Source organism: Muntiacus reevesi, chromosome 10 (assembly GCF_963930625.1).
Source record: "Muntiacus reevesi chromosome 10, mMunRee1.1, whole genome shotgun sequence".
NCBI classification, from domain to species: domain Eukaryota; kingdom Metazoa; phylum Chordata; class Mammalia; order Artiodactyla; family Cervidae; genus Muntiacus; species Muntiacus reevesi.
This window is the reverse complement of record NC_089258.1, coordinates 83,716,889-83,729,472: the sequence shown is the minus strand read 5'-3', so window position 1 is coordinate 83,729,472 and position 12,584 is coordinate 83,716,889. Positions and strand designations below refer to the sequence as shown.

Here is a 12,584-nt window from a genome sequence, read left to right as displayed (position 1 = left end):
CCATCTTTTAAGAAAGGAATTATTTCTTCTAACTTCTTCAGAATTCTGAGTAGTTTCTCTTTACCTTTGAAAATTTAAATTAAGAAGACATGTTCTAATTTATGATACAAAAAGAGAAAAAAATTTTTTTCCAGTAGCATCTCTTCAGGTTAACTTGTCCTGGTTTTTTTTTATTTATGAGGAATCAAAGAAGGATACAGTGGCATCAGACATAATTTATAATTAATAAATAATTAAGAATCGTGCCACTAATTAAAAAGGAATTTTTATAAATACGAAGTGTTCACAAAGTTCATGGGAACTGAAAAAACGGTCTTTTGAAAAGCAATTTCTTCAGGTCAAACTCTTTTTTATGAAATGCTAAAAAACTTCACTCAACCTACTAAAAAGTCATCAATTAGATAGTAACTGAGCTCTGACTCCTTTATTTAAGAGAGAGACATCGACAAAACATAAAAATCTGGGAAATCACACTGGTGTATGTAAGGCAATTTTTAGTGTATCTTTAGCTCAATTTTCCACAAGTTCTATGTCTACCGTGTGTGAGTGTGCATGTGTGTGTGTGTGTGTGCACGCTCGGTCATGTCAACTCTGCGACCACGTGGACTGGCCCTCTACGCACCTCTGTCCACAGATTCCCAGCAGGAATACTGGCGTGGGTTTTCATTTCCTACTCTAGAGCTACCACATGGTAGAACGCAATTGTTTATTCATCCAACAAATGTTTGGGGACACCTACTTTGCTCAAGGGACTGACAAACATTTCCGGAGGTAGAAAGATTGATAAAACACAGCCTCCACCATACTGGGATTATATTTATTATATATCATATTTATTATCCTCTCAATTTCTGATGCTCAGGGTGATCTAAAAAGAACTGAATTATCAAGAGAAATCCAAGTTCACTCACTGCACCTGGCTTACTAATTCTTTAGGCAACTGCGGACGTGCCCACGATTCCTACCCCAAAGATACCCTTACCATTCCTCGAAAGGATCCATTTACTCAGGTTCCCTAAAGAGTCCAGCTGGCTCCAGCTTTCAACTCATCGCAAAGAATATCGGCATGGGGAACTTGTCAAAGGAAGCGGGCTCATCTCACTGGCAAGCAAGCACAGTCAGAGTGTCATTAAAAGAGCAACATTTATAAGGCATTGTCTGAGGGGTACAAGGCCGTGCCATCCTGCTGGAAATTGAAAAGTCTGAAGTTAAGCCAGACCAGAAGGCATCCCAGTCACTAAACTGCTCTGTGTTTTATAAGAAAGATTCCTAAGAAAGCCTCCCCGAGGTAAAGAGCAAGGAAGTAGTTCACCATACCATTCACTTCACTCCAGCAGGACTCACGGCAAAAACCATCTTCGGCCTTAGTAGGAGAAACGGTCTGTCTTTCCCGAACGGCGAAATTCTGACAGTATCTGCTTCCGTGGGTCTGACGGTTGTTTAAAAACAGGGGTCAAATCTATGAACCATATCCTCCCAGCAGATACTCTGAGCATGGGTTGGAGTATCCTTCTTAAGGAAATTTCTTCTTATCAGGAGCTTGCAAGTGATTAATTGATTTCTAAATTCTTTGAAGTATAACGCAAATACAGAGACTTGCATAAATTGTATATTCAAACTGATGAGTTTTTACAAGTGAATAGACCCATGTGATCATCACCCGAATCAGGAAGCAAGGCTTTAGCACTTTACCCCCTCCCTCACCAAGAACTATGATGTGTCATTAAGTTCGTTTTGCTTCGTTTTGAATGTTACAGAATGGAATCATGCTTTGGGAGAGTTTCTGGCCTTTGTTAGTCAACATCATGTTTGGTAGATCACCCATATTTTAGTCTATAATTGCAGTATATTCATTCTCATCCTAGTCTCTTTTTAATTTAACAACATTTTACATTGCTTTTAAAATATCTTAAGCCCTTTAACAAAAAAGTTTTGAAAAAAAAAAGGGCAATGGTTTTTTCAATATGACATCAAAGGCACAGACAACAAGCAAAAGAAAAAAATAGACAAATTGGACTTCCTGAATTTTTTTTAATTGTCCATCAAAAGACACTATCACCAGAGTGAAAAGGCAACGCACAGAATGGGGAACGTTTTCAAATTATATGCCTAATCAGGAGATAAGTTCCAGAATGCATTGCTGTTGTTCATGTTGTTAATCATGTTCAACTTTTTATGACCCCATGGACTGTAGCCCACCAGGCTCCTCTGTCCATGGGGACTTCCCAGAAAAGGATATTGGAGTGGGCTGCCATTTCCTTCTCCAGGGGCTCTTCCCAACCCATGGATAGAACCTACTTCTTGGGCATTGGCAGGCGGATTCTTTACCACTGAGCCACCAACCAGAAAACCAAACGACTCAACTCAAATGTAAGCAAACGACTTGACCAGACATTGCTCCAAAGAAGATATGTAAATGACCATAAAAAGATGGCATGTCATATCATGCCTTAATAGGCTTTGATACAGGCTTCCGGATAAGCCAGGTACAGAACAGGAGTGTGGGCAGGGCTTGGAGAAACTGGAACCCATGTGTACTCGGAATGTAAAATGGTAGCACCACCAAGGAAAACATTGTGGTGGTTCCTCAAAAAACTTAAAGTAGGATGACCACACGACCCGGCAATCCCACCTCAGGATATACTCCAAAGGCCCTGAACGCAGTCTCAAAGGAACGTCTCCACACCTGTGTACGCAGCACACCACTCACAGTGAGTTAAGCAAGGAAGCCACACAAGCACCCAGCAACAGATGCCTAGGTAAGCAAAAGGCAGTGCAGAGAAATACTGGGCTAGTCCCCGTGAAAGGCAGTCTATACGTACAACGGAAAGTTTGCTTCCTTAAAAGGAAGGCAGTTCTGACCTACGCTACCACCTGGATGAGCCTTGAGGACACTACGCTAGGTGAAATAAGCCGGCCACAAAGAGGCAAACCCGGCACCACCCCCTGTGAAGTATTCAGAGTGGCTGAAATCACAGACAGAACAGCTACTGGGGGCGGGAGGGAAAGAGGAAAGAGGAGCTGATGGTTAACGGGTATAGAGAGAGTGCTGGTTTTACAAGAAGAAAAGAACTCTGGAGATGTATGGGGGGGGGGGCGGAGATTGCACAAGTATGTGCATGTACTCAATGCCGCAGCTCTGCACGCTCCAAGATGGCGATGAAGGTCAGTTTCACATTGCATGGATTTCACCACTAAAAGAGTGGGGGAAAGGCAAAGAATAAATAAAGGACTTCCCTGCTGGTCTGGTGCATAAGACTCCGCACCTCCACTGCAGATGTGTGATCTCTGGTTAGGGAACTAAGATCAAAAATCCCCCAGGCTGTGACGCACAGCCAAAAAATAATAATAACAATAATAAAGTGTCTGTTCACTAAGGCCTAAAACTAACCAATGCCTGTTAGAAAAAGAAATGTGAGAAGCAAACAATTCCAAAGAAAAGTTCTTAATTCTCAGTTAAACCAAAAGTCCAATTCACCACAACAGTTTAGTAATTGATATTTCTACTTAATTATGTTATGTGACTGATGACATTCTGTTTCTCTAAAATTTTACTTTTATCTCTTTTGTTAAATTGGCTCCTGATTCTCTATTATATTTCAAGGCATATATATAACACAACCAGAGGAGCAGAGTGCAAAAGCTGTCCCTTCCTGACCATGTGTATGCTAGTCCTTGGCTCAGCTGCTTATGTCCAAAGTGACTTTAATAGTAATTCTTTGCTCCCAAAAGTTCAAGGTCTAACATAAAGAGCCAACTATACTTAACAAAAGTACTCACTAAAAGGTAGTATTTGTCTAGAAAGCGTGAAGTAAGAGTGAAGTCGCTCAGTCATTTGACTCCTTGCAACTCACGAACTGTAGCCCTCCAGGCTCCTCTGTCCATGGAATTCTCCAGGCAAGAAAAGAATACTCGAGTGGGATGCCATCCCCTTCTCCAGGGGATCATCCTGACCCAGAGATTGAACCTGGGTTTCCCGCATGGCAGGCAGATTCTTTACCATCTGAGCCACCAGGGAAGCCCAGTTGTATAGAATCAGTTCAGTTCAGTTCAGTCATTCAGTCGTGTCCGACTCTTTGTGACCCCATGGACCGAAGCACGCCAGGCCTCCCTGTCCATCACCAACTCCCAGAGCTTGCTCAAACGCATGTCCATCATGCCAGCGATGCCACCCAACCATCTCATCCTCTGTTGTCCCCTTCTCCTCCTGCCCTCAATCTTTCCCAGCATCAGGGTCTTTCCCCATGAGTCAGCTCTTTGCATCAGGTGGCCAAGGTATTGGAGTTTCAGCTTCAGCATCAGTCCTTCCAATGAATATTCAGGACTGATTTTGTAGAATAATGTTGTGTAGTGTTGTGTAGTTGAATAGTTGTGTAGAATAGCGCTATTTACACACTAGACATACTACCAAATGCAAGTTCCTGTGTGCAAGGAACTTTGAGACAAAACGAATGGAAACGTGGGAGTCTGGAGCAGAGAAAGGTCTACTGCAGGGCCAGGCAAGGCGAGCGGGGGGCTGTGCCCCACTAAATCCCCTCGGAACTCCTCAGAGGGATCTGGCAAAGCCTTTGTAAAAGCCAGGTGAGGGGGGGCATCCCAGGGTTTATGATGGGCTCAAGCACAGTTCTCTCATTGTTTGATGGTGAACAATCCTTAAGTGCCAGGAGGGTGGGGACCATGTGCTCCAGATCATCAGGTAGTTCATTTCTTCCATTTGGTTGTGGCTTTTGGCATCTGAAAACGTCATTGAGACACCATCATCTGGGTACTTCAGAGGAGAGCAACAGCAGAGGCTATCGGGTAGGGTCTGTGCCTGGAAGGCTCCAGGGGGACCCGCTCCTTACAGACGCCCCAGGAGCCCAGGCTCTCGCTTTCCCTGCTGCTGTTGGCTATATCCCCAGCACGGGCATTCTATAAACACATAGTGACCACTCGTTAGACAGCTACTGACTGCATTATGTGAAAATGCAACAAACAGAAAAGAAGCAAATGCCCTGAACTCTGTGGTCCAGAATCAGGTATAAATTTAAACATTAATTAAGACAATATACTTTAATTTTTTTAACTTTTTATTTTGTATTGGTGTATAGCTGATTATATATAGTTGATGGTTTTGAACTGTGGTATTGGAGAAGACTCCTGAGAGTCCCTTGGACTGTGAGGAGATCCAACCAGTCCATCCTGAAGGACCTAAGTCCTGAACATTCATTGGAAGGACTGATGCTGAAGCTGAAACTCCAATACTTTGGCCAGCTGATGCGAAGAACTGACTCATTGGAAAAGACCCTGATGCTGGGAGGGATTGAAGGCAGGAGGAGAAGGGATGACAGAGGATGAGATGGTTGGATGGCATCACCGACTCGATGGACATGAGTTTGGGTAGACTCTGGGAGTTGGTGATGGACAGGGAGGCCTGGCGTGCTGCGAGTCATGGGGTCGGAAAGAGTCGGACACGATGGAGCGACTGAACTGAACCGATAGCCCATTGACAATGTTGTGCTAGTTTCAGGAGGGCAGTGAAGGGACTCAGCCAGACACATACATGGATCCATTCTCCCGCAAACGCCCCTCCCATCCAGGCTGCCACGTGACGCTGAGCAGAGTTCCCTGTGCTGTTCACTAGGTCCTTGCTGGTGATCCAATTCAAATACAGCCGTGTGTACATGCCCGTCACAATATGAAATTTCCGGTCCTTTCTGCACTTTCCACAATTTAGTTATGTCAGTTCTGCTATCTTATCATACATCTACCACCATAGAAAAATAGGAGGAAGATGACTGTTGTAGGCAAAATACCATGTACTCCTCTTGTTTACTTCAAACCCTAATCCCTGAAACTGGAAAATATCACGTTTTGGGGGGAAAGGGTCTTTGCAAATGTGATTAAGCTAAGGATCTTAAAATGGGGAATCATCCTAGATCAGCGTAGGCCCTACATGCAGTCCTTGAGCTTCCTTAAAAAAAAGCAGAGAGAGGCAAGACTCCCAGAGGGGAAGGTGGTGGGAAGGCAGAGGCCGAGGGGGGCGAGGGGACCTCAGACCACGGAGCGCCTGCAGCGCAAGGTACAGCTTCCCCCCGAGCATCCTGACAGCCTTGCTGACACCTTGATCTGGACCCAGAGATACAGATTCCTGGCTTCTGACCTCCAGAACTGGGAGAGAACAAATTTCTGATGTTTTAAGCTACCAAGTTGGTGAACATTTGGTTCAGGAGTCACAGGAAACATATATGAAGATGATTAAAAACAATGGACATCAATGGCAAATTCACTCTGTACTGGACACTATTTGAAGCACTTTATATGTGCTTCAAATATTAAAGCACCATATATGTGTGTATATATACACACACACACATATATATCTCATTAAGCCTTCAATCCACCTATGTGATAAACTGTTTATTATCACCATTTTACAGATGAGGACGTGGAGTCCAAGAGCTGTACAAAAAACTCATTAAATTCCCACAGCTTTTAAGGAACAGACAAGGAGATAAACCCAGGCATTCTATTTCTTGAGTTCACGCTCTTAAATGTTACTTGTTAATCGACTATTTTGTCTCTGTGAGCTTAATGTCATATTTTACTATGAATGTAAAATATGTAACCACCTGAAAATCAATCCAGCAGCTTAAATCTCTGTTCTTTAAATTCTTGTTGATCTGGATAGATTTGGTACCCAGGCTAAACTCTCAGAAGTTGTTCTCAACAAAATGCAATTTAAAATCTCAATTTTTCAAGATGCCGTCTAGAGTTTTGTGTGTATTCCTCTGTTTAAGTTGAAGTAAAGATATTATAAGAACATTCACTCACTTTTCTTTCATTTCTTGAGGGTAGGTGAGAAATTGTTAAAGGAGAAAGAAATCTCTAATAATTTTAATAATACATTATAAAATAGTGGTGAATACCTCTTTAGATATTAAAAAAGAACACATGACAAGATCACACGAAAACTAAATTGAGAACATCTGACCCCATGTTATGAGGAACTCTTCGAAAAATCCTCAAATAGACTTCTCTAATGCTAAGCTGTAATATATTTTCTTCTCATGGAGACAGATTGGGTTAAACTCAGGATATTCCAAGATGAGTACTGCTTGAATATGGGCTACATAACTGCATGGAAGGAAAGAAAGGACACCTTCACGGCAAACTTCTCACTTAAAACACCTATATAGAAGTGCTGCCTGCTTGCTTATTTGGATGACACTATAGGTGGTAATGCAATAAAGCCATTAAGGGTCTAGACGTCCCTCTTCCAATCTAGGACTGTGTTCTAGCATCCTCTCCCTGTCCATCAGCAGGTTAGGAGTAAGAGAGGCTTCAGCCTAGACAGAATTCTAAAAGTGGCCTAGAATTACCTAGGTGGGATTAAAAATTGCATTTAAAATGGAATAAAGACGGTGAAGGAATCTGATTCAGCTCAGCCTCTCAGTATCCTCAAATTTCTTTCTCATTGCAATTTTTCTTTTAAAGTTAAGGCTGGGTTATTCCAGAAAGGGAGTGATTGCTAATTTTAGTAGGCCCTAGAAGATATAAATTAATACATTTTTAATGTACTGGAATTTTAAAATTGATCTACAATGTGTTATTCACTGGTTCAAAAGATTAATTATATTTAAGAATTCTTAGCCTGCACTCGATTTGAGCTGATCTAGGTTTCCTGAGAGGTTATTTAAGTGCTTGCTTGGTTGTCAACCTACGGGTTTCATTTTATTCAAACTCTCACTTTAGAGCCCTTGTCAAAAAACTAAGAAGTGTCATCCACCTTGAGTTCTCAGCTCTTGAAACATTCAAAATTACATATCCTTCCCCAATATTAGTTTCTTCAAACTGTGATGTCAGTGTGACTCTGATGCTTATGGAGTTCAAGTCACTTTTCAGATATCTGATTGTTCAAATCACCAGATAATATAAAAACCGATTAGTCTTACTATGCAAATATTGAATTTTAAAAACACAGGAGGACATGTTCATGCAATTATAAGGTTAACTCATTTATAAGACTCCCACTGTCATAAAATATTTCGCAATTCAACAATCCAAGTTTATAATTAGTTTCAATATTTTACTTCTAAGGTTAAATAAGCTAGCCTCTATAACCACCTCATTATTTCAAAAACAAACAAAACCTCTAGGCAAGTTATTACGGTTCTATTTTTATACTCCTGATAAATTGCTTACATATTCAGAAATGTATTATTTTCAGTAGGCAAAATATGTGTTTAAGACTTCAACTATATCAAAAGACAACAATGTATATATCATGTGATGCTAAGTTACTACTAGAAAATACAATTTAGCTCTCAAACAGTAGAAAAGCTGTGGCAATAACCATTAGTTTACTGGTACCCTGCAATGTCAGTTTATTTGGAAAGATTAAGATACCATGCAAATGCAATGAGACATAGTAAAAGATCTTCCCCAGAGATCCTCTCCTTCCCAAAGCCGCCCCCACCTCTGAAATATTAATGGCACAGTGTCCCAATGGATTGATACACTTTTATTTGAAAATTCCATATGTACAGCCAAATCAGATCTGTGATTTATCACTATTCCCCAAACAAGCATAACAACAGCTTGTGAAGAAACATGACAAACACATCTTATTTGGTGCTCTTGCTCTTAGTTTAAAAAACAAAACAGAACTCAAAATCTCTAGACAGGCATTGACATAACTGATCTGAAGAAGTCACAGGCAGTGAGCTTATAACGTTGGAGACGACAAGAAATAACGCAAGACGTGTACTCAGCTACCTGCATACGCTTTGCAGTGCAATAAGAAGCTCAACGTCTTAATTAAATTTCAAATAAAACAACCCTAAATTAGACGGGACTCTTTTAGCCAGAGCTGTTATTACAGATGAAACACTGTGTTTTGTTGAATTGCGAACATGTTTCATTATTAAACTTTTGATACACCTAGTAAATAGCAAATCACAGCAGGGGGTGTAATTGTTTTGGAAATAAAGATGAAACTTTAAAACAAGCTGTTAGTGTCTCTTAAATTCAACATCCTGTTAGGATCTGAGCATTAATTCTAAGCTGACTGAAATATGAGAATGTTCAGGTAGACCACAGGATAACGCTACAGATTCATTCAAAGATATGCTTTATGTTATATTAAATCACATACTTCTAATAGAAGGGCTATAATACAGTTCTATAACTGATTGATAATAACAGGGCTCAAGGAAGGGCTCAAGGTAAATACCAAGAGCTTGTCATTTAGATCTCTCTAGAGCTGGCAGGTGCAATTAAATATATGCCACCCAGTTGTCTCTCTGTGATTTCAAGTCACAAGCTTCACACCTGTTATAATAAAAATACATTTGAAATAGCTGTGGATGAATCAGTCCCTGATACTGTCATCACCTGAGTAACTTTTCAGGGGACTTGGAATGTAGAGGCTGTCCTCCCACTTTTCAAGGGAGTCTCAAAGAGGTCCTGGTAATGGAACTACTCTGGAGTCCAGCCGTCTTGGGTTCCCAAACACTGACTCTGGACCTTTCCCAGATTTATCTCTGAAGCCTGCTTTTCCTTACCCACAAAGTGAAGATGGAAAAGGTGCTGCCTTCTTGAGATATTTGCAGCCACAATAATGCCTTGAATACACAGCCTGGTGTGCAGTGAATGGGGAATAATGTTAGATGTCATCAATACTGTTATTAAAGTTGATGTCACTATTACTATTAAGTGACCCCAAAGGGCCTTCTTCGGCCACTTTGTCACAGAGCAAAATAGTCCAGAAGTCCTAACTTTTGGCTCAAGTCACTTTCTCCTACGCCAGAGAGTTTCCACACTTCATTTATTTAAATCTAAGATGATACATTAACTCAAGATATGTGTTCATCCCCCAGTCTATACTTTAGCTGCATTCCAAAAGGGTGCAAGTTCATTTTTGAGGAACATCAAGGAAACGAGGAGAAACTGCAACAGAACCCAGCCATGCTGGGCAGAATCAATCTCCATAATTCGAAATGACCCACATTTGCCTTTCATGCTTGGAGACCAGAGACCAGGGCCTGAATTATCCAGGACAAGGCAGGGGGTGGCACGAAAACCCAGAGGGACGGACACTGCTCAGAGGATCGCAGGGGACACGGCGAGCCGGACTGAAGCGGACACTGAAAGTCACGTTTAACAGACCAACTAGCAAACTGCCTCAGAAGAAGAAACATTTCCTCGTCGCATTTCCAGAAAGCAGCACGGAATGCCCTAGAAAAGCGCCAGCCCGCGGGTCCGTTAGTCACACCCGCACACAGAGGGGTCTCGGAAGTCGGTGTAGGGTTCCAGGTCTTGGAGAGGCCAGCACGCAGGAAGGGCGCGTTCCCCCCTGTCCAGCCGAGCTCAGGCTGAAGGAGGACACGACCCTTCCTCCAGAAACGCGCGATGCCACCGGGTCTAAACGAAGGGTCTCAGATCCGGAACCGGGCTTGCCCCGCGGGGGACTCCTTCCCGGGCGCAGCTCTTTCCCCTCTGGTCCCCAGTTTGCACGCACAGGAAAACTTCTCCCAAAAGGCAAGAAGTCGCAGGGAACCGCAGACCCCCCGCGCTCACTTCTAACCGGGTCCGAAGGCCCGGAGGTGGATGCCATCCAGGGGCGCCCATGTGACCTCGGCCCCCCACCCCTCCGAAAGTGGAAAACTTGCCCCTGGAGAGAGGCTTCCTGCAGCTCAACAGCGTCGCACGGGGAAAGGCAGACAGCGGAGGGCAGCCAGCCTGCTGCTCTCTCATCCCAACAAGTTCGCCGCCTGCCCGAGGAGGGAGCGCGCCCCGCGCTCGCCCCGCTGGAGACGGGCGGCGGCGTCCAGCCCCGCGAGCCCGCCGGCGCTCGGTGGCCGGGCCAGGCTGCCCCTGCGCCCCTCCGCTGCCCCCGACGCCCTGCTCCTGGGCCGCCTCTGTGTCCGGAGACCCTGGAGCTCCGCACTCCCCACTCGCGTCGCCTCTCCGTGGGGCTGCCGGCGCGGGGACGGGGTGGCGGCGGGGGTCCCCGGCGGGCAGGCGACCGCGTGCAAATACACCCCGCGGGGGCGCGCCCCCGGCCCCGCACCCCCGCCAACTCCCCAGCCGCCGCTCGGGCGCTCAACTTACCGGGGCCGGGCGGCGCCGGGGGCGCGCCCAGCGGCTTCTCTCTCCTTCCTCCCGCCGAGCCCTTCATCTTCCTGCCGGCCGCAGCCCGGCGCCCCGGCCCGGGCATCGGGGGTGGGGGCGGCCGCCGGGGGGGGCGTCCCCGGGGCGCACGGCGGCGGCGGACGGCCCGGCGCGCCGGGCGAGCGGCCCCGGGCGCGGGCGGCAGGTGCGGTCAGCGCGCCTCTCCCCGGCGCGGCCCGGCCCAGGTGCGCCCCGGGGCCCGGGAGCGAGCGAGGGAGCCGCGGGGAAGCCAGGAACGCGCGGGAGGCCGGGGCTGGCTGTCAGCGAGTGAGCGGCTCGTGGAGTGGAGGCGAGCGCGGGGCGGAGGGACGCATCCAGGAACGACAGTGGGGACGAGCTCCCGCGCGGCGCCGAGCGCGCCTCTCCTCCCGCGCGCTCGGGTCCTCTGTCCTCGGGGTGGCCTGCAGGTACCTGAGGACCACTCCCCTCTCCGCAGCCCGCCACACTCCCCCGCTCTCGCAGTCGTTACCCTCCACCCTCAGCGCAGACACGAAGTGACGGGGTGAAGCTACTGCAGATCCGCAGGGAACCCCGTCTGTCTCCACAAATCCTGCCTGCTCATCCCTCTGAGGGGCACACGTCCTCCCGAGACCCGCCTCCGCTCTCAATCTCCTGGCCCCCTGCCTCCCCCTCCCTCACTCCAGGCAGAGAGCGTGAAAACGCATCCTTGGTTGTCCAGGTCCAGGACCTAGAGGGGTACTTCCCAAACTTCACTGTGCGGGGGAATCACCCAGGAGTCCTGCTAAAGCCCAAATCCAGATCCCACTGAACTGGAATGGGACTTGAGGTTCTGCGTGTTTAATTATGAGGCAGAGGCTGCTGATCCAAGGGCCACGTTTTAAGTGACAAAACGGGGAGGAACAAACAAAATGAACCCACTTTCTGATCTCAGCTGAGCCACTGTTTGTAAGATGACTTGGAATCACAGGTCGCTAAAGCACGCAGTGTTTGCCCTGGGATTTTAGGATGCTGTGGAAGCCAAATGGTGCAAAAAGATGAAACGCTCTACAGGTGGAGGCTCTCATTATTGTCCTTAATAACTACTAGTACTGGTGAATGTGTCCAGGAAGACTGTAACTTGCAACTCTCTCGTCTCAAGAGAAGCTCTAAAAACCAGCCAGCAGTTTTCTCCTTGGTCAATCAGCCACATCAGACTCTTTTTGGCTCCTCTGTCCATGGGATTCTCCAGGCAAGAATGCTGGACTGGGTTGCCATCCTCTCTTCCAGGGGATCTTCCCAACCCAGGGGTTGAACCTAGGTCTCCACATTGCAGGCAGATTCTTTACTGTCTGCGCCACCAGGGGAACCAGCAGTGACCACCCCACAAACACACCACCGCTTAGAAAGAAAATGCTAAGAAACATCCTTCGAGGGCTAGTCTAGAAGACTGATCTGATATATATAACGAGTTGATAAGACCTAGAATCAGA

At 45.9% G+C, this 12,584-nt stretch overlaps 1 protein-coding gene across 1 annotated transcript in view; it reads right to left on the bottom strand.

Annotated features, from left to right (window-relative positions):
* The window catches only part of ZNF385D (zinc finger protein 385D), a 940,966-nt gene extending 929,756 nt beyond the window's left edge, over window positions 1-11,210 (bottom strand). The window contains exon 1 of the mRNA XM_065947373.1: window positions 11,095-11,210. Coding sequence (XP_065803445.1) covers window positions 11,095-11,200 — 106 coding nt within the window. The 5' untranslated portion in view covers window positions 11,201-11,210. The remainder of the gene's footprint in view (window positions 1-11,094) is intronic.
* Between the last annotated feature and the right edge of the window lie 1,374 nt (window positions 11,211-12,584).